General features: G+C 36.2%; 1 protein-coding gene across 6 annotated transcripts in view; it reads left to right on the top strand.

Annotated features, from left to right (window-relative positions):
• ST7L (suppression of tumorigenicity 7 like) overlaps positions 1 to 26,306 on the top strand; it is a 66,915-nt gene that overhangs the window by 4,591 nt on the left and 36,018 nt on the right. For all 6 annotated transcript variants that reach the window (XR_003005882.1, XM_024764860.1, XM_024764861.1 and 3 more), the window contains 5 exons: positions 3,196 to 3,358; positions 8,658 to 8,712; positions 11,572 to 11,687; positions 17,770 to 17,848; positions 25,953 to 26,107. Coding sequence is in view for 5 of the 6 variants with exons in the window: in XM_024764860.1 (XP_024620628.1) it covers positions 3,196 to 3,358; positions 8,658 to 8,712; positions 11,572 to 11,687; positions 17,770 to 17,848; positions 25,953 to 26,107 (568 nt within the window). In the remaining variant the exon portion in view is untranslated. The remainder of the gene's footprint in view (positions 1 to 3,195; positions 3,359 to 8,657; positions 8,713 to 11,571; positions 11,688 to 17,769; positions 17,849 to 25,952; positions 26,108 to 26,306) is intronic.

Genomic DNA, 26,306 nt, shown 5'->3' with positions numbered 1-26,306 from the left:
CTCTCCACTTTTAGAGATTGATAGTATTCATTTGTGTATAAAAGACTGTTTATTGTATGTTGGGGGTGTAGTGGGAGGTGGGTTGTGATGTAAATGCTTGCAGGCTCGGCTTAGTAACAAAAATGAGTAAAATTGGCAGAGTGTAAAAATTGAAATTTTTATTTACTTTGAAGACTGGGTAATCTGGACAGTACATGCTCCTTCTAGAAAAGGCTAAAGCTAATTGTTGCCATGTAGACTTGCAGACCAGTATTACCAGGACCAGGTCTTCCAATTTTTTCAGACGATTTCAAGAGAACCTGGATATAAAGTTTTTATATAAAATCTTCCAATACTTTAATGTTGGCAACATTGGGCAGACTAAAAATTTATCTGTCTTGAATTAGGCTTATAGGCTGCCAGTTACCTTCTCTAGAGTGTTTAAGAGCAGAGTTTGTGAGACAGGCTAACCATCACTTTAGTTGTATGACTTCAAGAAAGTGAATTAACTTTTCTAAAGCTCCGATTTCCTCATCTGTACACTGGAGATAATAATAGTATCAACTTGGAAATTCCTTGGTGATCTCGTGGTTTGGGACTCAATTAATTTTTTAAAAAGTTAATTAATTAGGGCTTCCCTGCTGGCGCAGTGGTTAAGAGTCCGCCTGCCGATGCAGGGGACGCGGGTTTGTGCCCCGGTCCGGGAGGATCCCGCGTGCCGCGGAGCGGCTGGGCCCGTGGGCCGTGGCTGCTGGGCCTGTGTGTCTGGAGCCTGTGCTCTGAAGCGGGAGAGGCCACAGCGGGGAGAGGCCCGCGTACCGCAAAAAAAAAAAAAAAAAAAAAAAAAAATAATTAATTAATTAATTAATTTTTGGCTGCATTGAATCTTCGTTACTGCGTGCAGGTTTTCTCTAGTTGTGGTAAGTGGGGGCTACTCTTCATTGCGGTGCACAGGCTTCTCATTTCAGTGGTTTCTCTTGTTGTGGAGCATGGGCTCTAGGGCAGTACATGGGCTTGTGGCTGTGGCTCGTAGGTTCTAGAGCGCAGGCTAAGTAGTTGTGGTTCACAGGCTCAATTGCTCCTCAGCGTGTGGGATCTTCCCGGACCAGGGCTTGAACCTGTGTCTCCTGCATTGGCAGGAGGATTCTCAACCACCGAGCCACCAGGGAAGCCCCAAAGGACTCCACACTTTCACTGCTGAGGCCCGGGTTGTATCCCTGGTCAGGGAATTAAGATCCCATTAGCCACCCGGTGTAGCCAAAAAAAAAGTATCAACTTAATAGTTATGAGGATTAAATGAGATAGTGTGTGTGAAAGCTTGCAACAACATGACATACACTAATGAATTTTGGCCACGTTATTCTAAGAAGTGCCACAATAAAGAAACCTGTTTAATTCAGCTTTCCCTTGCTTTATTTAACCAAGCTATCATTTTTATTTTAAAAAGATTTTTAAAATTTTTATAATCTTTATTAACATCCCTGGGAACTAGTGTTTCATAGTATAAACTTTGGAAAAATACTGCTACAGATAAAAATCTTAGGAAGTATTATGGCATGCATGGCCAATGAAATTTTTCTGTATTTTTTTCTCATCTCTAGGTGGTGCTCTATAACTATAGTAGAAATGTAAAAATAATAGCATTTATATTGGAGTGGTTTTTTGTTTTGTTTTGTTTTTTTAAATCGGGATGAACACTTGACCATTTTGTTGAAGTGAAATACCAGATGAGAAAGCAATTTTTCTCTTGACTTAAAAAAAATTATTGAGGAATTCTGGGTGAAAACTCTGTTATTAAAAGCCTCAAAATTTATTGATTTATAAAGCCTACTCATAATTTAGCATATTTTGTCATAGCATATAAAAATCTAAATAAAGAAGATAAACTATCTTTAAACAGCTGATGTAATAGAAAGAGCATTGGTCTTGGAACCAGCAGATGTAGTTTTGAGTCTTGACTGTGCCATTTACTATCTGATAACTTTGGGCAAGTCACATGAATTCTGAGTCCTAATTTCCTCATTTATAAGGAGGGGAGAAAACTTACATTTATATAATATATAACTTACATATGTAATATGTAAAAGTGTTTAAAATTTGTTGTTACTTTTTTTTAAACCAACATTTTAAATTTACAAAACTTAAGAATTCAAGTAACATTTTAAAGGTTAAACTGTGTCATTACCCTTGAAATCTTGATGAGTTTTTATGAGCAAAGTTTATTTATAATTTCTTTTACCACCTGAAATGAGAAAGCTAGTTGTGCTGCTTGTGTTATTTCTACCTGAAGAGGTAGTGTGCTTGGAAGCTTGAAGAATAGCAACAAAGCCAGTTGTTTAACTAATTATTACGAGTAAAAAGATTACTCTGAAAGGAGAATAAAAGAGCCAATGGGAGTGCATAACATAGCTTTCTGTTCTGTGGAATCAGGAAAAGTTCCCTAGGACATGTCATTTAAGCTCAGACCCAAAGGAGCCAGCAAAGGGAGTTGAAAAGGCTGGCGTATCCGAATATGAAACATTCTGCTCATTCAACACAGAGAGCTGCTTTTGATTCCTCTTTTTATAGCAATGATAAACCATGGAAACAGAAAGAAATGAATATCCTGATTTTTAAATGGTTCAGTATGGGAATCAACTTGACTCTTAACCTACATTAATAATACTGCCAAATACTGAAGTAGTACTTTGTTGTTTAAAAGCACTTACAATTCTTGTTAACCATATTTACTAGATAGGACATTGAGGCTCTGAGAGGTTAGAAGTTAACTTCCCCAAAACACACAGCTAATATGTGGCTGAATTGGGAGTCAAATGTGGGCATTCCAACCCTAGTCTAGTGGTTAATCCACCATGCTAGTTGTTTCAAAATTGTTTTTCTTTTAATTATGCTACAGATAGACTAAAATGACGTTATAATGAAAGTTACATTATTTATAGCTTAAACACTTCTTACTGTTTTTTAATGCTTTATTTACAGACGTATTCTAGTGTTGCCTAAGCTTGTCTGAATTTCATTACAAAGTTGTAAAAAGGCATTTTACCTTGGCTTGGCATGTGTTATCAGGGAATCTTGTGTTTGGCTTATTTTTTGGAAGGAGGGCACGTTTCAAATGCTGAATTAAACAGGAACATCTTGAGAGAATGTTTTGATTTGAGGTCATATATCTGCTGATTAATTCTATTTTAAGTGAAAGATGTTTTCTGTTTGTCACAGATATTTGAATGGTGGTACTTCCATAAGCACGGCACATCTTTTATTGAGCAAGTATCTGTAAGCCATTTGCGACCACTGATGGGAGGAACAGAAGGCAGCATTTCAGAGCCAGGTTCTCCTTCCAACAGCAGAGAAAGTGAAACCAGCAGACAGAGTTTGTCAGGTGACTACTACTGACTTAATGTGTGTTCAGAGCTGTATTGTTAAGATTGTGTTTGGCTGTGGCAGATAGAAAACTCATAACAGTAGAGAGCAGTTTGTCTTTCCTTTGAATATAGGTAATCCATGGCTGATATGGAGAGCAATGATTATCAGAGACCTAGACTACTTCTATTTTGTTTGCGACCATCTACAATGCAGTTTTTCCTTGTGGTTCCAGACAGTTCCTCTGGCTTCAGCCATCGTGTCCACAGTCTAGTCACAGGAAGGAGAATAAGCCAGGAGAAGACGCTTTGCCCACACCCCACCCCACAGCAACCAAGGACACTCCCGAGCAGCGTCATATACTATTTCAACTTACTTTCTACTGGTCAGACCTTTGTCATATAAACAGAACTAGCTGTAAGGGAGGCTAGAAATTGTAATCATTTTCTCACTGTATATATGCACAGGTGATAAGGGGATCTTATTACTGATAAAGGAGAGAACAAAGACAATTAGCCATCTCTGCCAAGAGAGCAAAGTTAGGAAAAATAGTTTTTCTTCTCAGTATATTTACAAAGACATCAAAATCTGTTATTCTTGTATGGATAATCTGTTGTCATACATAAACTGTAGACTATTCCTCTATATGTATCTAGTAATTATGCAATTAGGAAAGTAAAATATTTGAAGCCAGATAGAAATCACATTTTTGGATTATTGTTTCTTTCATTTGGTATAGGTTATAATCATACAGTTAACTCATACAAATGAGTTAATTCTGCAGAATGTCATAATGTCTCATTTGTTCAGTAAGCCTAACCACTAGAGTTATATTAATTTAGTAGAAAAATACTACCTGAGTGCAGTTGCTGGCACTTTTTAGGTGTGATCAGGGCAAGTCTGTAAGAAAGAACTGTTTAAACTGAGCCCTAAAGCTTGAGTGGGGGACTTCGCCGGTGGCCTAGTGGTTAAGAATCTGCCTGCCAATGCAGGGGACGTGGGTTTGAGCCCTGGTTCGGGAAGATCCCACATGCCGTGGAGCAACAAAGCCTGTGAACCACAACTACTGAGCCTGTGCTCTAGAGCCTGGAAGCCACAACTGCTGAGCCCTCGCACCACAACTACTGAAGCCTGCGCACCTAGAGCCCATGCTCTGCAGCTAGAGAAGCCACCACAATGAGAAGCCCACACACCGCAACGAAGAGTAGCCTCCACTCACCACAACTAGAGGAAGCCCACGTGAAGCAACAAAGACCCAATGCAGCCATAAATAAGTAAATAAATTAAAAAAAAAAAAAAAAAGTTTGAGTGGGTGTTGACCAGGATTAGTAGGGATGAGGTTGGCAGTCATTCAGGAGTACAGGAAGGAATAATGGTAATTTTCTCTGCCCTACTCCTTTCTCCCCTTTCATGAAATAATTACGGAACTCTTAAGAATAAGGCATATTAAGATGAATATGAGGGACTTCCCTAGAGGTCCAGTGGTAAAGAATCCACCGTACAATGCAGGGGACACGGGTTTGATCCCTGGTCAGGGAACTAAGATCCTACATGCTACGGGGCAACGAAGACTGCATGCCACAACTACTGAGCTTGCGCGCCTCAACTAGAGCCTGTATGCTGCAAACTACAGAGCTCACAAGCTCTGAAACCCACATGCCACAACTACAGAGCCCATGTGCCCTGGAGCCTGTGCACCACAACTAAAGAGAAAACCCGCATGCTGCAACTAGAGAGAAGCCCGCACACCACAACGAAGATCCTGTGTGCTGCAACTAAGACCCCATGCAGCCAAAAATTAAATAAATAAATCAATAAACAAATAATAAATCTTTTAAAAAAAAGATGAATATGACATAGATGTGTCCCCAAGAAGCTCAGAGTCCAGTATGTAAAAAATTATAACAATAATGCATTATACAGTATTATTCCGTATTGTGAGATTGAGTATACCGTTGCATAATGAAAGTGAAGATAACCTTAAGAACATTCCAGCTTAATATAGGATACAGACATATAAATAAGTGATGGCAAAAGATACAAAAGATACTTTTATATAGTGTATGGAAGATACTATGGTGATGAAAAGAGGGAATGGTCAGTTATTCTTGGAAGGAAGGCCACAAAGTGTTTCACAGAAGAGATGCATGAATTGACCTCAGAAGTGAGTCACAGTTCTCCTTTGGTTCCACTTTCTCTCCCTGGGTAGCTGCATCTCCTTCTATAGTATTATCATCCACAGACATATATACTGGGAGAACCAATGTTAACTTTCTGTCCCCAAGCTCTCTTTTATGTTCTAGACCCACATTTCTAACTCTTTGCTAGAAATCTCCACCTTTGAAGGCCCTAAGCAACCCTAAACTCATTCTGTCCAAAGTGAAACTGCTAATTATCTTCTTTTAATAGGTACCTTCCATAATCCTAAAATCTATGAATTTCCAAACTAGAAACCTTTGAGTTGTTTTAGATTATATCTCTTTTATTTCCCCTTCCTTCTCCAGACTATTGACCCTCATCGTATGCTATTGATTCCCCTCAAAAATTACCTTGACTCTATTTTACCTCTTTTTCAACATTCAGTGTCCCATATGTAGGCCTTAGATATCTCTTTCCTGGACTATTGCTGTATATCCTAACTGGTTTCCCTGCCTATGATACTTCTCCTTTTAGTACATTCTCTCCCCTTACTATGTAAAAAAGTGGTTCTCAAATTTTTTAGATTCAGGAATCGTTTATACTCCTAAAAATTATTGAGGACCTCAAAGAGCTTTTGTTTATATATTGATTATATCCCCAATATTTACCATATTAGAAATTAAAACAAATTAAAAAAATATTTATTTGTTATTTTTAAAATAACAGGAAACTCATTGCATGTTAACATAGTTCTATGAACTGAACTGTGTCTCTCCCCTACCTCAAATTCATGTGTTGAAGCTGTAACCTCTAATGTAACTATATTTGGAGGCAGGACTTTTAGGAGACAATTAAGGTTAAATGAGGTTGTAAGGGTGGGGTTCTAATGTGATAGGATTGGTAGCCTTAGGAGAAGAAGAGAGATTAATTTCTCTCTTCACTGTGGGAGGAGACATGTGAGGACACAGGAAGAAGGCAGCCATCTGTAAGCCAGGAAGAGAGCTCTAACCAGAACCTAACCATGTTGGCACCCTGATTTCAGACTTCCAGACTTCAGAACTGTGAGAAAATAAATTTCTGTTGTTTAAGTCACCCACTCTATGGTATTTAGTTATGGCAGCCTGAGCTAATACACATATCATGAAAAATAATTATATTTTCCAAAACGAGAAAATTTTAATCAGAAGGCTGCCATTTCTTTACAATTATTTAAATCTCTTTAATATCTAACTTAATAAAAAATTGCTTATTCTCATATCTGCTTCTGCATTGTTGTGAAATGTTGTTTTGCTTGACATCTATGAAGAAAATCTGTTCTCACACAGATATGTAGTTGGAAAAGGGAAAAGTATTTTAATAACCTTTTCAGAAGGTTGTGGATATTCATTTTCAATACAACACCAAAATTTACTGAGGTACTTTCTTAAAGTTTAGTTGCAATGTGGAATCTGAAGCTATATCAGTTAACTTGTCATGTTCTGTACATTAAAATCCCTTGGTGTCCCATTTTGAATGGGTCTTTCACTTATGAATAATTTTATAAATCATGCATTGGCCATTTGGAAAATTCTCGTTCCCTGAGTTATACGTGTCTTCCAAATATTGAAATATTGTATAATTTTTTAAAATGACGTTTGTTAATATCACCACTAATCTCACAGGAAAGCCTTTAAGTTGAGAAATTGTCAAGCTCATGGTAACTGATACAAGTTTTTCAAAATTCTAATATGTACTTGAAAGCTCAAGCTTTATCATTGGCAGCAAATACTACTTTTTCTTCCTTGAATTTGACAGACTCACTTTGTTCAACTTTGAGAAAATGTTTGCCAGGTATCTGTCTGAATAATCATAAATTTGTCTGTTAGTGACTCTTTCAAGTAAATGTGAGATTCCATGAAAAAAAAAAAGGTCAGTCCAGCTCAAAAAACAATTGCTTATACTGGAGACAACCATCATATTTGGTTGCCTTGTTTACTGGGCTGGGGGTGAGGAATCCAATGACCACTACTTTAAAGTACCAGCAGTTTTACCAACCTTTGATTTGTACCATTAGCCCAACTTTGCAGGACTGGGACTAATGTGAGGCTAAGTCAGGTGCTTGGGGCACAAAATTTAAGGACGCCCTTACTCTCAGGGTTGGGTTCAAGTCAACAAGTTAAAAAGGCAAACAATGTCTTAGCATTTATTATGAAATGAGTTGTTACTTTGCAGTTCCATGAATGATACTTTGAGAACTGCTGATCTAACCAAAGTCCTGATATTTGTTATTTTTCTGTTTATAAACCTTTGATGGCTTCTGATTGACTAAGGATAATGTCTAAACTCTTTACATGGTATGTAAGCCCCTTCATCAATTTCCCCCAGTCTATTTTCTAGCCTCATTTACAGCTCTCCCTCTCACCTTCTACCATGTACTCTAACCTAAGTATGCTGTGTGGTTTTCTCATACTTCTCTGCTTAGAATGTTCTTCATCTGGCAACCTTCTACTCATTTTTACAGTGGTTCAAGTTTAAATGTCACAGCCTTTCTAAAGTCTCCCCTAATTTCTCCAGAGCAAACTTAATCACTTCCTTTTTTTCTCTTGGAACAAAATATATCTCTATCATAGCACTTATCACACAGTGTAGGTGATAGTTTACATAACTAATTCTCATGCTACACTTAATTCAGTTAAGTTAGTTCCAAATGCTGTGGTTCCAGAAGTACAAAATGAGCAAAGTTTTTTTGAGCACAGGCTCCGGACGCGCAGGCTTAGTGGCCATGGCTCACGGGCCCAGCCGCTCCGCGGCATGTGGGATCTTCTCGGACCGGGGCACGAACCCGTGTCCCCTGCATCGGCATGCAGACTCTCAACCACTGCGCCACCAGGGAAGCCCCTGAGCAAAGTTTTAAAAGCTCATATTTTAAAGGAGAAACTGAAAACTAGATAGTCACATTGTAGTATGATAAGTGTGGTACTTGAATTGTGAACCAAATGCTATGGAGACAGAAATAAGGGAATGACTAGATTGGTTGTACACTGCATGACAGCAGGGGTGGTCCATGCCTTATTCATCTTTGTGCTATATGTGGCAGCACTGTACTTAGCATACAGTGACTATACATGTTGACCAAATTAAGATTTAATTACATTTGATTAAACTGTCTTATTTTCCCCCTTTTTCTCTTTGTTTTTTAGAATGCAAGGTATGGAGAAATCCTCTAAATCTTTTCAGAGGAGCAGAATATAGGAGGTATTACATTTTGCTTTCAGTATAATTATGGCATTGGTTTTAGAATAAAAGTATTATGGAAAAATTTATTTTTACAAATATATCACAGCTCTTCTGGTTGGAGATACTGATATAAGGTAAAATGATTAGCCCAAGGTTTAATTGGCAGCATCTTGACTATGTTTACTTTTATAATCATGAGAAACATTGCTTCAAACCATATGTTTGTGATATAAGTATACATTTGGCTCTTGGTTTATGGCAGAAAGCCTTTTCAAAGAATTCATGAGATTGGGAAAAAATTGCAAATGTCAGCATATTCCTGTGCACATGTGCTCAATTGCAAACTTTATTTGACGATTCACTAGAAAATACCAATCTGAATGTGAATATAAATTTCATTTGTGCAACAGTACAGAGCATAATACTTTTATATTGTATTTCGTATTGCCATTCCCTAGCTACACTATTGTGTCCATTTCTCTTCTGGGTTTTATTTTAAATGAGAAAACGACTTTTGAAACTTATGACCAAAGATACTTTTGTTTTGGAAAGGGCTGTGTTTTACCTGGAGGTAGACTGGGGCATGTTATTTAATTCATTGAACAAGAAACAGTTTATGTCTATATGTATTGGCACTATGCAAAATGATGGGGATACAAAATAATTTAGCAGTAATCCCTGTGCGTAAGTACTTGATAGTGTAGGACAGTCACATCCTGGGAAGCCAAAGCTAGGCTTTTATGATAGATGCCATTAGCCTATATTAAGGGATTCTGCAAGAAACAGGTCCTTGAACTTCTCACTGTGTTTATTAAAAAGTTTTTAGGCTATTCTTGTTATCTTATAGTATCTACTTCATGAAAATCTTAAAGAGAAATTTCTTATCTTAGTATAACGAACTCTTAATGCTTCTTTTTTGAATGATTAGTTTGTCTTAATGTAAAAGTCTAAATTGCACTGGTAATCATTGTGTGGTTCTAGGAAGCTTGGAATCATATCGTAGCCAACCTTTAGCAAGTGTATAGAACTCTTTGGTATGAGCCATTTTATGGCCCAATCCTTGTTTTACTTTACTGAGTCTTTTAAAATTTACTGCTAATTTAAGTTATTGATACTGTGCATGTGATTTTTAGCTGCTTTAAATCATTTTGGGATAAATGTAGATCGTTCATTTTTTTTAATGATTTTAGAAAGTATACCAAACTTTGCTAAATGAACAAGGATTTGCTTTTTCTTCATGATAATTTCTCCTAAAATAGCTAAAAACTTTAAATAGAAACTTTAAAGGCAACTTATACAATTAAATAACTTAAAATCTTTGATCATGTATATAAATAACACAATGTGCTTTTATTTTTATTTTTATTTTTTTTGCGGTACGCGGGCCTCTCACTGTTGTGGCCTCTCCCGTTGCGGAGCACAGGCTCCGGACGTGCAGGCTCAGCGGCCATGGCTCACGGGCCCAGCCACTCCGCGGCATGTGGGATCTTCCTGGACCGGGGCACGAACCCGTGTCCTCTGCATCGGCAGGCAGACTGTCAACCACTGCACCACCAGGGAAGCCCACAATGTGCTTTTAAAATGCTTTTTCTGATTTTAAAATATATACATATTCATTGTTGAAAGTTGGAAAATAAAAAGATGTATGAGAAAGAAAGTAAAAAATCACCTTTTTCTACCACTAAGTGATAACTGCTATTAGTATTTCCATCCAGTCTCTCTTCTATACGCATATATAGAAACAAAACTTGAACATCATAATATATAAAATTCATTATGTGTGAATTTACCACAGAATTTCTTCAAAACATGAATTTCTTCAAAAACATGATTTTTAATAGTTGTACTGTATTCTATTATATGGAGGTACCATACATAACTTACCTACTGCTCTCCTATCCAGGTCACAGGTTATATTTCACTGTTAACATTTACTCTAGAGGGATAGCTTTATATATAAATCTTTAGCCACATATATGATTATTTCCTTAGGGTTGATTTGTAGCACTGGAATTACTGAATCAAAAGGTGTGAACAGTTTTTTTTCCCCCTTTAAGTTTTTCTTTTAATGGTGGAAAATTTCAAAAATAAACAAAAATAGAGAGAGTGGTATAATGGAATTCCATATACCCGTCCATCATCTAACTAGGTGTTATTTTTAAGGCTCTTGATAGATATTATCTAATTGATTTCTGGAAAAAGAAATGTAAATACCAATTTATATTTATAACAGCAATATGGTGAGTCCCACCTCACCCTTGACAATATATATTTGCCAATTTTATAGTTGAATAGTCAAAATTAGTTATTTTAATTTGCTATTTGTTAATTACCAATGAGATTGGATATTTTAAAATGTATTTATTAGACAGTTTGTTACCTGCTATTAATTATTGAGAATTTTAGGGGGAAATGAAAGGTAAAATTTCTAATTTAGTAAAATCTGAAAGAAGTTTTTTTTTGCTTTTATGCTTTGAAAACCCTTTATCATCTTGACATCTAGTAAAAAAATCACTTGTTTTTTTCTAGTTTCTTTGTAGTTTTACTTTTAATACTTAATTCTAATTCACTGAGAATTTATTTAAGTATACTTAAAAAAGTGTATATTTAAGTCAAATTGTTTTATCTTCAAATTCAATTTTGAAGCACTGTTTCTTGAATAATCTACCTTTTCCGTTTTGGTTTTTGATGTTTTATTATTGTACTGTAAGTAGTTTGGATAGGTTATCTCTTTTGCTTTATTGATTATAATAAGCTTTTGAAACATCCTGAGATAAGATTTGTAGCAGTATATTTTTGAATTTTAAAAAGTGTCTGTTGTAGCAGACAGATGCTCTCTCATGTTCAATTTACATATTTTATTGTGTTTTGGTAAAGATACACTTGGGTGACTGGTAAAGAGCCACTTACATACTATGACATGAATTTGTCAGCTCAGGACCATCAGACCTTTTTCACCTGTGACACGGACTTTTTACGTCCTTCAGACACAGGTATGTGTCATAATCTGTTCTTGGGGTAAACAGTAGTCATAAAAATTATTTTTAAAGTTTTTTAGAGTTATTTATTATACAAAGTTATTTGGCTTGGAGTTTGCATCATTGATAAGAAACCCAGATTAAATTGAAACTAATTATGATTGTAAACTAGGTTATCATACTTTTTTGTCTTTTATAAGATGAAATTTAAATTCTTTATAGAATTTAAAGTATTTTACAAAAATTAATTAAATTGCTTCTTTTATTACTTAGAAAACCTTTCAGATCGAATACAGCAATTGCTTATACAGAGAACAGCGTACCCAGTTTTGGTTGGGGAAGTTAACACCTATAATTACACATTAAAAAAAAAAAATAAGGCAAAGTTAAACATTGGGGCACAGCATGTAGAGAAAAATGGGGTATATTTTATTCCAGTCATAAGTCAGAGATGCATATAAAGTGGTGGAAGATCATAGAAATGTCTGTGTTTAGTTCTCTCTAATATTCTCTGTAGAAGTGAGTATAGAAACTCTTAAATGTTTGGCTTAAAGACAGGGATCTTTATCACAACTATTTCGACTGCCTTCTCCCACCTTATCTATGCTTCTACTTTTATCCTTCAAAATTAAAGTCTCATTCTCTGGGAAGCCTTCCCTGATCTTCTCTGCAGTTCTACAGTACTTAGTCAGAACCTCACTTTTATAATAATTTTAGTTAACTTATTCAACTGTAAACACTTATTTGTTAGTTTATCATGTTGTTTTAATGTTTGTCCTCCCTAATGATGTGTGAAACTGTGGAAATTAGAGACTATACTTGTCATCTTTGAATCCTTATCATCTAGAACACTGCCTGATATACTGTAAATATTAATATTTATTCTTTGATGGAAATATGAATGAATGAATAGCCTTGGTGTCACAGATGTCTTAATCAATTTCAGTAATAATAGCTAACACTTGTATAACACTTATTATGTGCCAAGCACTGTTCTAAGCAATTTATATAAAGATACTAATTTAATCTTCCCAATCACTTCATGATATAGGTACTATTATCAGCCACATTTTAAATATAAAGGAACTGAGGCAAAGGGGAGACAAGTAACATTTCCTAAATCACCTAGCTAATAAATGAAAAAGCTGGGTTTCAAGCTCAAGTTTAGCTCTTAACCACTATACTATTACTGCTTCTACTCATCACATTGATAGGCAGAAGAAAATCACCAACAGTTAGGGTCTGAAAAACAGCCAGTTTTCCAACATTGAAGTGAGTTCATTGTGCTATATCTCTGCTGTATTAAATATATTCAGCATCTGTAGTAGCAGGAAACCCAAGGATCTTTGGTATGGTTACATAAAATGGTTTAATTGCAAATCAGAGAAAAAGGAATTGCTGTATGTTTGTGTGCTTAATGTTTACATTAATGGCAAAAGTATAATGTTAAGGAAATAACAGCAGTGGAAAATCAGTATTGTATGTTAACTATGAGGACTGAGGTGACTGTGGATATTAAGGCTTCACCTCCCTCTCATGGGCAGAATTGCAAACCTTGGCAGGCTTTTCAAGTAGTAACCATGGCTATCCACTAAAGCTGTGGTCTTAAAACATTTTTGTTCACATAGCTCCTAAAAGAATTTTGAAAAACTATGTATCCCTTCACACATTTTTAACTTGACATCATAAGGTTAAATAATTGCAAAGAATGTAATTTTTAACATATTATAAATATAGACATTTAAAAATAAAACTAAAATACTCTATATTTGAATGTATTTCAAGGAATCTAATGACTTGATATCCACCATGATCCATTGAAAAGTACATGAACAAATACTCTAACAGTAGTAAATTTTATATAAGTACTTTTTCTTGTTGAACTCATATCCATTCCACACCTCTGTAGGATTTTATTATAATTATTTTATATTTGAGAGTTTTTAAATCACACTTAAATACTTTTCCACAATAAACAGTTTTTGTATAATTTTTTTAAAATTTAAGTTTCTTTTGATCATAAAGTTCTAAATGGAACCATGTACTTTATATTTTTGTCAAATCCTTCGAGCTACATATTTGGCTCTTCCGACTTTGGGAAGAGTCCTCCATATAACTTAATTGGCTGGGTGAGTTCTCATTGTCATTCCTGTCAACTAAATCAGACTTACTTTCTGACAGAGAAGTCTGACTTCATTTTTTAATTCAAAGAAACATGTTAACATGCATCCCTATGACAGCCATCTCTCTTCTGAATTCAGATTCTAAGATAGAAAGATAGATAAGTCTTAAAGCCTTGCCGTGAGCTTATCACTTGGCCGAAACAAGATTCCACTGCCTTTATTATCCCTTACTAATGCTTTATTTGCCTTATTATGAGGGTACCTTCCCTTAGGAGCAATGTATGCTTTGATAGTAAGGGGAGAAAGGGTGCTGATAAATGGAACTGATAAAAATTATCACTCCCTCCCCACTCTACAATATACTTGAATTCAGAAATTCCAGGGGCCAGAATACTCTATTTCTAATGCTGAGCTTCACTGTTAAATAAGTAAATGGCACAAATCCCTATTATAGGTTCCTTGATTAAAAATGGTTCCTCCCAAACCCAAACTTTGAATTGTCTCTTGAGGCACATGGAGATCTTTACACTCTAGGGCAACGTACCTTGGAAAGATTCAGGATGGGTGAAAAGTAAGCTTTTCTTTTGTAAAGTAGGAAAAGGTAATATATCTTTAGGGGGCACACTGAGTCGGGGAGCATATGTTGGCTAGGAAAGGAAAACCAGCATGACAGACCAATCAGAGGAACATTCTTCAGGTAGATCAGTTATAGGAAAGAGTCATATATAGTTGAAGCTTTAGAAATTGATTCTCTTAAAATGGTGTGTCCCATTTTGGTCCTTGCAAAGTTTCATGTAGTACTTCTAGAGGTATGCATAATCCCAGTTAAAGACTGAACTAAACCTTATCCACAAATGATAATCCAGAAATGGACTGTTGGTTCCATATTGATCTTTTCAGATATTCACATAAAGATAATGATTTATGTCTATAGTTTTATATTAAAAAAAAGACAAACGTGCCTATATGTGTGATGTGACAAATTTCTCTTGACTCTTGTCATCAGTAATTACTAAATTATTTTTTTAAATAAATGTATTTATTTTCTTTATTTTTGGCTGCGTTGGGTCTTCATTGCTGCGTGCAGGTTTTTCTCTAGTTGAGGAAAGCTGGGGCTACTCTTCATTGTGGTGCGTGGGCTTCTCATTGCGGTGGCTTCTCTTGTTGCGGAGCACAGGCTCTAGGCACTCGGGCTTCAGTAGTTGTGGCTCGCAGGCTCTAGAGCACAGGCTCAGTAGTTGTGCACAGGCCTCACGGCATGTGAGATCTTCCCAGAGCAGGTCTCAGACCCCTGTCCCCTGCATTGGCAGGCGGATTCTTAACCACTGAACCACCAGGGAAGCCCTAAGTTAGTAGATTTTTGTTCTTATTCTATTGATTTGTTTATTTAGGACAGTGAACAAACATATTCTCAGGGCCAGCCAGCAGTGTTCTTTTGGTTAATTTGCTTTCATGTTTTTGGTTTTCTTTTTTCAACATTTAACATTAAACTCCAGATTTACAATTTTAAGTTGGGAAATATGGACCTGCATTTCCACTTGGCAGTGATTAGTTAGACCTGAGCTGTGACTCTCTTACACAGTGCATGTGCTTCTAGTTCACTCATTTATGTTTCTGCCTGGTCTCAAGGCATTTATATTTGTGACACATGGTCTTGGGTTGAATGGTAGTCTCTTCTGCTGGTTAGCATATTAGAATAGTATTTAACTTGAAAAATAGATAAATTTTTGATTGAATTGTTAAACTGCTTGTGTTACTTTTTAAGCATATTGAGTATTCTTAAAGAGGACAGTTGAATACTAAATGAGCATATTGCTTTAAATTATTCCTAAACCTTTTTTTAGAAGGAAGTGTATTCCTTCCTCTACTTTATTTCCCCTTTCCTCATTGGCTTAGAAATGCATTGGTTGTGAGGAATAATAAGGCTGGATAGATCATTTGAAAACATGAGAATAAGAAAAAATGCTTAATGGTGGATTAGATGACCTTACTAGAAATAGAAGAAATGCAAATGCGAATGAGATGTTTTCATGTTTTAAATTAGCAAAGATTGATACTACTCAGTGTTGTTAAGGGAGTGGGGAAATAGTCACTCTCCTGCACTGCCTGAAAAAATGTAAATTAATACAGTCTCATTGAGAGGAGTTTGGAAATATATATCCAAAATCTTTTAAAAGATGCATACAGGGCTTCCCTGGGGGTGCAGTGGTTGAGAGTCCACCTCCCGATGCAGGGGACACTGGTCCGGGAGGATCCCACATGCCGCGGAGTGGCTGGGCCTGTGAGCCATGGCCTCTGAGCCTGCGCGTCTGGAGCCTGTGCTCCGCAACGGGAGAGGCCACAACAGTGAGAGGCCCACATCCTGCTAAATAAATAAATAGATAGATAGATAGATAGATAAATAAAAACCAACCATTCTTTAGTCAGGTTTGCAAAGATAGATGTTGAAAGATGGTTATCACAATATTTCTATATTAGCAAAAAATTAATTATCCATCAAAAGAGAACTGGTTAAATAAATTACTCTATATACTTAATATGCTAGAGTACCAAATAACCATTTAAACTGTTAATAAAGATTCAGTGTCAAAATTTAACCTGAAAATATCATGTAACTTACAGAAGAGAGCCTCATCATCAAAAATGGCAAGTCAAATATTATACTTGATTTTTATGTAATATTTTAATGTTTAAGCAAAACGTTATTCTTTACCTGGTTATTATCAAATGGGTGCTGACTTGCATCAATTTGTCAAGTTCAGGAAGCATTAGCTGTCAGCTAGCTGGTGACATGTTTGATGTGAGAAATATATTTTTGTTACCCAAGTAGAATATATTGTCTCCTTTTCTAAGCCAAGACTAATATTTTGTTTCCAAAGGAAAACTCAAACATTTTCCACATTATTCTTTCTGGACAGTTATAGGTTTTGTTCCAAAAGCAACATTCATAGATTCTCTGTTTTTCTTATCAAACTTGAAATAGGCCAGATAGTTTCATGGATCTACTTTGTTTGTTTAGTTTTTTTTTTTTAATTAATTAATTTATTTATTTGGCTGCGTCAGGTCGGGTCTTAGTTGCGGCACATGAGATCTTTGTTGTGGCACACAGGCTTCTCTCTAGTTGTGGTGCTCAGGTTCCAGAGTGTGCAGGTTCTCTAGTTGTAGCATGTGGGCTCCAGAACGCGTGGGCTCAGTAGTTGCGGCGCACGGGCTTAGTTGCCCTGCGGCATGTGGGATCTTATTTCCCTGACCAGGGGTCAAACCTGCATCCACTGCATTGGAAGGTGGATTCTTAACCACTGGACCACCAGGGAAGTCCCTGTTTGTTTAATTTTTAAGAAACTGCTTAGTGTGAAATTTTAATTTTAGTGCAGTAAATGACAACAAAACTAGTATTGTTATTCCAGAGATATCCTAATTCAGGCTTTTCTTGACTCTTAGTAGAGACTGACATTTTCCATAAATATACAATAGTCTAAGTTAATTCCTTTTTACCCCCCTTTTTATACAAAATGCAAATTCAGACATTCTTCATGGATTGAATCATTGATTAAAAAAATACTGTGTTTTTAAAGTTTTTTTGTATATTTTTAACAGTTCCATAGAACCTTTTCAAGAGGATAAAGGAACTAGAATATTTCATAGATTATAATCTGATATCAATTTTAATATGCATTTAGATATATAAATGTTCACGTATAATGATGTAATTAACTTGATTAAGTACCATCTATGTTATTATTCATATAAATCAGAGAACTAATATTTTAATTTCCACTTTATGTGAAGCTTCCAAATTTAATGTAAATTTCTCATGAGGTTAATGTGAGCCATCACCCCAATTTCTTATTTCTTATGTTTAAGAACATGTTATTTAAATCTTTGTTTACTCTTCTAACTCATTCTTCATACGTTTTGCATGAGATACTTTATGTTTACCATATCATCTACTTTTTTAAATGTTTTTCCTACAGTTATGCAGAAGGCATGGAGGGAAAGAAATCCTCCAGCTCGAATCAAAGCAGCCTATCAAGCTTTAGAATTAAACAATGAGTAAGTTTGAAATATATGGAAAATAAGTTTGTTTTGAAGGAAACCCAGGCAAGTGATTTTGTTTCCTTTTTTCTGTTCCTAAGATACTTGGAGTCATTAATAGTCCCCTTTCTCTTTTTGCATACTAGAGACAAAATTTGCAGTGTTCATTGACATTTGTATTTTGCTTCTGAAATTGTAAACTTATCTATGCTTTTGAATAGAAATTATGCTAGAAATACTTTATAAAAAGGAGAATGCTGATCTGATTGGTGATAATACTTGATAATTAAAGAGTACTAAAATACTTAAGCCACCTGTTTTAATTTTGTTTTTCGTTTAAGTCATTTATTTAAAGCATTCGTTCAGTCCTGAGAACTGTAGTTGCTAGTAGGATTGGAGGCATGGGAAGGGAATTCAAAATAAGTAAAACATGGCTCTAATTTAATTTTTTTTTAACGTTAGCAGCTTTATTTTATTTATTTATTTATTTATTGCAGTACGCGGGCCTCCCACCGTTGTGGCCTCTCCCGTTGCGGAGCACAGGCTCCGGACACGCAGGCTGAGCGGCCATGGCTCACGGGCCTAGCCGCTCCGCAGCATGTGGGATCTTCCCGGACCGGGGCATGAACCCATGTCCCCTGCATCGGCAGGTGGACTCTCAACCACTGTGCCACCAGGGAAGCCATACAGCAGCTTTCTTTTTTTATAGCTCCTTTAATCAACTTTATATTTTGAAAAAACAAAATGTAGAATCATAATTGAACTTAGGGTCTTCCCTGGTGGCTCAGTGGTTAAGAATCTGCCTGCCAATGCAGGGAACAGAGGTTTGAAACCTGGTCTGGGAAGATCCCACATGCCGTGGAGCAACTAAGCCCGTGTACCACAACTACTGAGCCTGTGCTTTAGAGCCCGTGAGCCACAACTACTGAAGCCTGCATGCCACAACTACTAGAGCCTGTGCTCTTCAACAAGAGAAGCCACTGCAATGATAAGCCCATGCACCGCAACGAAGAGTAGCCCCCGCTCACCACAACTAGAGAAAGCCCGTGTGCAGCAACGAAAACCAAAGGCCACCAAAAATAATAAATTAATTAAATAAATTAAAAAAAAAAAAATAAGTGAACTTAATATTTAAATGGGACAGATCAATAAGTATTAATCTAATATTAAATAAGTGTCAAGAGTAAAAATATGGCTCCAGTTGGGATTAATCAAGGAATGCCTCCTGAATAATGTGAACTTAGCATTGTCCCTGTACCCCTTCTTACTCCCCTACCACAGATATACTAATCCTTATTAAGAAGACTTACCCAAGGTGGAACAAAACTGGCAGTGTAGGGAACTCAACAAGCAGTGAATGAATTTTATTGAAACTCTGAAAGCTAATCAAAGTTTATTGCAACCTGGAGAATGCTTAATCAGTTTTAAAAAATAGCTGAATTTCTGTAAGAGAGCTTTGTGGTGTTTTAACTTAACACTGACTCCATCCTCCACTCCCTAGGTCAGTGGCAGCCTTGAAGACAACAGTCTGCCTTCTGGGTATAATTCCTACTATCAAAGGAAGCAGAATGGACCTTTTTCTCAAAGAATTATGGTTGTTTACTTTGACCCATCTGGTTACTCTCTGAAGAACCAGCTCAAAGGGCTTGCCTATATTTTGGTTAATTCGAAACTCTCCCAGCACTGACACAGCTACACTGTGGGGGCATTGTTGAAAATATTTAAAGGCAAATGTATTAGCCAGTGCTGCCAGGATCAAGGGATAACAACTAGGGCAAACAGGAGACAAACTAGAAAGCTTGGGAGGAAAGGCTGGGGAATGAGAAACTTTGGGAAATAAACGCTTTAAAAAGCTTCCACATATTCCTGGGAATCTCAGAGGCTCCACACGTGCCCAAAGTTGGGCACCTGCTCAGAAAAGATTTGAGAAGACCCTAAGCTCTCATGTGTGTCTGACTTTCAGGTTCTGCACAAACAGAAAGTGAAAGCTAAGGCAGAGTTGTAAACTGCCTGACTGAATGTTGAAGGTATGCCCCAATACACACACAGAACCTATCTGCAAAGACTTGCTTTTTGTTTTGTTTTTGGTTTCAGGTGTTTAGGGTAATCTCTGTCAAATCACTGACTAACCATTAAGCTAAAGGAGCAGACACTTCACTGGTCACTCATGACAGAATACAAACTTTACAAAATCAGTTCAGAAAAGTCACAACTGTAAGCAGCAACAGTAATCTCTGGAGAGGAGGGGAAATCTGATTTCTGGAGTTGCTAGATTATAATATTTAAAATTTCTAGTTTTCAACAGAAAAATTATAAGACATGCAAAGAAGCAAAATATGCCCTACACAGAGAAAAGAAGAAAATGAATAAAAACTGTCCTTGAGGAACCCCAGACTTTGGACTTTCTAGACCAAAAACTTTAAATCAGCTATTTAAAATATGCTCAAAGAGGTAAAGGAAACCATGTATAAAGAGCTAAAGGAAACCATGAAAATTATGTCTCACCATTAGAGAATGTCAGTAAAGAGGTAGAAATAATAAAAAAGAACTAAATAGAAATTCTAGAGTTGAAAAGTATAACTGAAATTTAAAATTTTCTGTAGAGGTTCAGCAGCAGATATGAATAGGCAGAAGAGGGAATCAGCAAACTTGATTTACGTAAAAAATAAAAGAATGAAGGAAAGTGAACAGAGCCTAAGAAACCTGTGGGACACTGTTAAACATACTTACCTGTGCATAATGGAGTCCCAGAAAGGAGAGAGAGCAAAAGGGGCAAAAAGACCATTTAAAGAAATAATGGCTGAAAAGATCCCAAATTTGGTGAAAGATACGGATCTACACATCCAGGAAGCTCAGTGTACCCCAAGTATGACATACTCAAAAGACATCCACAATGAGACACATTATAATCAAGCTTTTGAAAGCCAAAGATAAGGAGATGCCTGAAAGCAGCAAGAGAGAAGCAACTCATCACATATAAGTGATCCTGAAAAAGATTAAGAGCTGCTTTCTCATCAGAAACCATGTAAGGCAGTGGGGTAACATAGTCAAAGTTCAAAAAAACAAAACAAAACAAAACTGTCAGCTTAGGATTCTATGCCCAGCAACCCTGTCCTTCAAAATAAATGGAGAAATTAAGACATTCCCAGATAAACAAAAACAGAGTTCAGTGCTAGTAGACTTGTCCTACAAGAAATGCTGCAAGGAGTCCTTCAGGCTGAAATAAAAGGATACTAGACAGTCTTGACTCCACACAAAACAATAAAGAATGCCAGTAAAAGTAACTACATAGGCAAATTAAAAAGTCAATATTAATTTGGGGGGCATTTGCAGTTCTTTTTATCTATATGATTTAAAAGACAGCTATGTAAAACAGTCACTATAAATCTATGTTGATGGACATACAGTTTATAAAGTTGCAGTTTGTGACCATAACAACATAAGCAGTAGGGGGAAGAGCTATATAGGGGCAAAGTTTTGTATACTATTGAAACTAAATTAGTATTAATTCATACTAGATTGTTATAAGTTAAGATGTTAAATGTAATTGTTAACCACTAAGAAATAACAAAAAAATGTGGTAAGTAATAAGGGAATCAAAATGGTATACTAGAAGATATGTATCTAACACAAAAGAAGACAATAATGCAGGAATTGAGAGCAAAAAAAAAAGGACATATAGAAAACAAATAGGAAAATGGCAGAAACAATTCCTTCCTTATCACTAAGTACTTAAACAGGTAAATCGATTAAACTCTTCAATTAAAAGGCATTGATTAGCAGAATAAATAGGAAAAAAAGGTAGTCCAACTGTATGCTGTCTACAAGAGATTCTTTAGATACAAAGACACAAAGAAGTACAAAGTAAAAGTGTGTAAAAAAGTATTCCATGCAAATAGTAATCAAAGAGAGCTGGAGTGGCTAAACTGGTATCAGACAAAATAGACTTTAAGACAAAAAGTTTTTACAAGACAAAGAATGACATTACATAGTGAAAAGAGGTTCAATTCATCAAGGAGATAAAACAGCTATAAACTTATATATGTCTAATAACAAAACTTATGAAGCAAAAACTGACAGACTTGAAGGGAGAAATAAAGAATTCAACAATAATAGTTGGAGACATCAACACCTTATTTTCAATATTGGATAGAATAACTAGACAAAAGATACACAAGGAAATAGAAGACTTGAACAACACTATAAACCAACTGGACCTAACACATCTATATAACACTCTACCTAACAACATCCCAAGTGTACATGGAACATTCTCCAGGATACATCATAATTAGGATATAAACAATTGTCAATAAACTTAAAATGATTGAAATCATACAAACTATCCACCCTCACTACAGTGGAATGAAATTAGAAGTCAGTAACAGAAGGAAATCTCGAATTTCACAATATTGGAATATGTGGAAATTAAACAACCAACTCTTTTTTTTTTTTTTTTTGCGGTACGTGGGCCTCTCACCGTTGTGGCCTCTCCCGTTGTGGAGCACAGGCTCCAGACGCGCAGGCTTAGCGGCATGGCTCATGGGCCCAGCCACTCCGCGGCATGTGGGATCTTCCTGGACCGGGGCATGAACCCGTGTCCCCTGCATCGGCAGGTGGACTCTCAACCACTGCGCCACCAGGGAAGCCCAAACAACCAACTCTTAAACAACCAATGAGCCAAAGAAGAAATCACAAGATAAATTAGAAAGATACTTTGGAATGAGTGAAAATGAAGACATAACATACCAAAAAATTATGGAATACAGCAAAAGCTGTGAGTGATTAGAGGAAAATTTATAGCTGTAAATACCTTCATTAATAAAAAAGAAAGATCTCAAATCAAAAACTTAACTTTATACCTTAAGGAACTAGAAATGAAGAGCCAACTACAAGCAGAAGGGAGGGAGTAATAAAGATTAGAGTGATATAAACAAAACAGAGAATAGAAAAACAATAGAGAGAATCAATGAAACTAAAGGTTGGGTATTTTTAAAAAGATCAACAAACTTGACAGACTTTAAGCTAGACTGACCAATTAAAAAAGAGAGAAACTCAGCTTACTTAAAATCAAGAATGAAACTGGGAACATTACTACTGACCTTAAAGAAATTAAAAATACTATAATAGAATACTATGAACAATTGTATGCCAAATTGGCTAACTTGGATGAAATGGCCAAACTCCCAGAAATGCACAAACTACCAAAACTGACTCAAGAAGAAAAAGAAAATCTGAATAGACCTATAACAAATGAAGAGATCAAATCAGTAATTTAAAAAATTCCAAACAAAGAAAGCTCAGGACTAGGTTGCTTCACCACTGAATTCTACCAAACTCTTAAAGAAGAATTAACACCAGTCCTTCTCAAACTCTTCAAAGAAATAGAAGAGGAAGTAATTCTTCCTAACTTACTCTGTGAGGCTGGTATTACTCTCATACCAAAACCAAAGAAAGACATCATAAGAAACAAAAACTACAGACTAATATTCACTATGAATATAGATGCAGATATTCTCAACGAAATACTAGCCCACCAAATCCAGCAGCAGATTAAAAGGATTATACACCATGACCAAGTGGGATTATCCCAGGAAGGCAAGGGTGGTTTAACATGTGAAAATCAGTCAGTGTAAGACATCACATTAACAGAACAAAGGACAAGACCCACACAATCATCTCTGTTGATGCTGAAAAAGTATTTGACAAAATCCAACACCATTTTATTATAAAAACAAATAAAGAATGTAAGGAAACTTCCTCAAACTGATAAAGGACGTCTATGAAAAACCTACAGCTAACTATGTACTTTAGACTGAAACTCTCAAAGCTTGCTAAGATCAAGAATAAGGCAAGAAAGTCTGCTCTTGCCACTTCTATTTATTATTTTTTAATTATTTATTTATTTTTGGCTGCATCGGGTCTTTGTTGCTATGTGCGGGCTTTCTCTAGTTATGGTGAGCAGGGGCAACTCTTCGCTTTGGTGTGTGGGCTTCTCATTGTGGTGGCTTCTCTTGTTGCAGAGCACAGGCTCTAGGCATGCAGGCTTCAGTAGTTGTGGCTTGCGGGTTCTAGAGCACAGGCTCAGTAGTTGTGGTTCACGGGCTTAGTTGCTCTGCGGCATGTGAGATCTTCCCGGACCAGGCCTCGAACCCATGTCCCCTGCATTGGCAGGCGGATTCTTAACCACTGCACTACCAGGGAATCCCACCACCTCTATTTAACATTGTACTGGAGGTGCTAGCCAATGCACTTAGGCAAGAAGAGAGGGAAAATGGCTTTCGTATGGGAGAGGAAGAAGTAAAACTATCTCTCTTCACAGATGACATGATCTTATATATAGAAAACCTTAAAGAATCCACCAAAAAACTATTGGAGCTAATAAAAGAGTTCAGCAAAGTTGCAGGAGACAAGATCAACTTAAAATCAGTTGTTTTTTATATAGTAGCAATGAACAATCTGAAAAGGAAATTAAGAAAACAGTTCCATTTACAATAGCGTCAAAAATGTTAAAACACTTAAGAATAAATTTAACCAAGGAGGTGCAAGACTTGTACACTGAAAACTACAAAGTATTATCAAAAGAAGTTAAAGAAGACCTAAATAATGGAAAGACATCTTGTGTTCATGGATTGGAAGACTTATTATTGTTAAGATAGCAGTACTTCTCAAGTTGATCTACAAATTCTGTGCAGTCTCCATCAAAATTTCAATTGCCCGTTTTGCAGAAATGGACAAACTGATCCTAAAATATGGAATTACAGGAGACCTCCAGTAGCCAAAACAATCTTGAAAAAGAACAAAGTAGGAGGACTCACTTCCTGATTTCAAAACTTACTATGAACCTACAGTAATTAAATAATAAGAATAGCCATCTAATCTAGATGGAATCAAATTTAGAGCCAGAAAAAAGCCCATGCATCTGTGGTCAATTGATTTTTGACAAGGGTGCCAAGACCATTCAGTGGGGGAAACAATAGTCTTTTCAACAAATGGTAACAGCTAGATAACCACATACAAAAGTATGAAGTTAGACCCTTAACACACACCATACACAATTAAAAATTAAAGACCTAAATTTAAGAGCTAAAACCATAAAACTCTTAAAAGAAAACATAGGAGCAAATTTTCATGACTGTCAATTTGGCAGTGGTTTCTTAGATATGACACCAAAAGCACAAGCAAAAAAGGAAAATTAGATAGACTTCATCAGAATTAAAAGCTTTTGTGCATCAAAGGATACTGTCAAGAAACTGAAAACGCAACCCACAGGATGAGAGAAAATATTTGCACGTCATATTTGATAAGGGTCTAGTTATCCAGAATATATAAAGAACTCTTACAACTCAGTGACAGAAAGACAACCAATTAAAAATGGGCAAAGGACTTGAAATGTCTGTTTCTTCAAGGAAGACATACAAATGACCGAAAAATACATGAAAAGATGCTCAGTGTCATTCATCATAAGGGAAATGAAAATGAAAAACACAATGAGATACCCCTTCACAAGAGGCGTTTAACAGCAATAACAGAACAAAATAAAAACAAAAAATAGTGTTTTTGAAAAACCAAAATTTATTACCAAGTTTAAGCTCGTACTGCTCGCCACACAACAGGCCAATAATCAAGAGATGAGTTGTTGGGCAAAGAATAACGACTTTATTCAGAAAGCCAGCAAACTGAGAAGATGGTGGGCTCATGCCCCAAAGAACCATCTTGCCTGAGTTGGAATTCAGTCTCCTTTTATACTAAAAGGGGAGGGAGTAAAGTCAAACTATTTTCTGGTTCCCATCAGCCTCCAGAGGGGATGTGTTAATTTCTTCCTCCCTGCAGTCATTCACAGGTGGGCCTGGTCAAGATGTTTCCTGTGAGCTAAACAGAAGTATATTAGCTTAATGCTCATTACCTGGGAGGCAGGGTTCTGAGAGATGGGTCATTATATATAATTTAAGCTTATAGGCAACATCCATATAGTGATTAATTTGTAATAGAATACAAATGTTCTTCCCTATTACAGAAAGTGTAGGGAAAGATACGGAAATGTGATGTAAAGGGACATACCCCAAAGAAAATACTTGTCTTACCATTTTACTTAAAATTGCCTTGCTTGCTTTCTTTATAGCTGTGCTACTGCATATGTTCTACTGGCTGAGGAAGAAGCAACAACTATTGTAGATGCTGAAAGGTTATTTAAACAGGCACTCAAGGCAGGAGAAACAATTTACAGGCGGTCACAACAGTGCCAGCACCAAAGTCCTCAGCATGAAGCTCAACTGAGTAAGTGAATTTGAACTAATTTTCCGCTTTTAGTTCCTGCAACTGCCTGTTTTATGTGTAAAACACAAAACAACAACAATTTAAAAAACTTAATACTTAAAAGTTAGCTCCTTTTCACAAGAGATAACAAATCTATTCAAGTCAGCAAGACAGAAATGTATATTAGCTAGAGAATGCTTGTGGAAGGGAACAGATCTGT

This window comes from Neophocaena asiaeorientalis, unplaced genomic scaffold, assembly GCF_003031525.2.
Source record: "Neophocaena asiaeorientalis asiaeorientalis breed wild unplaced genomic scaffold, Neophocaena_asiaeorientalis_V1.1 scaffold62, whole genome shotgun sequence".
NCBI lineage: Eukaryota > Metazoa > Chordata > Mammalia > Artiodactyla > Phocoenidae > Neophocaena > Neophocaena asiaeorientalis.
The sequence above is the reverse complement of the archived record's forward strand: the minus strand, read 5'-3'. Positions and strand labels throughout refer to the sequence as shown.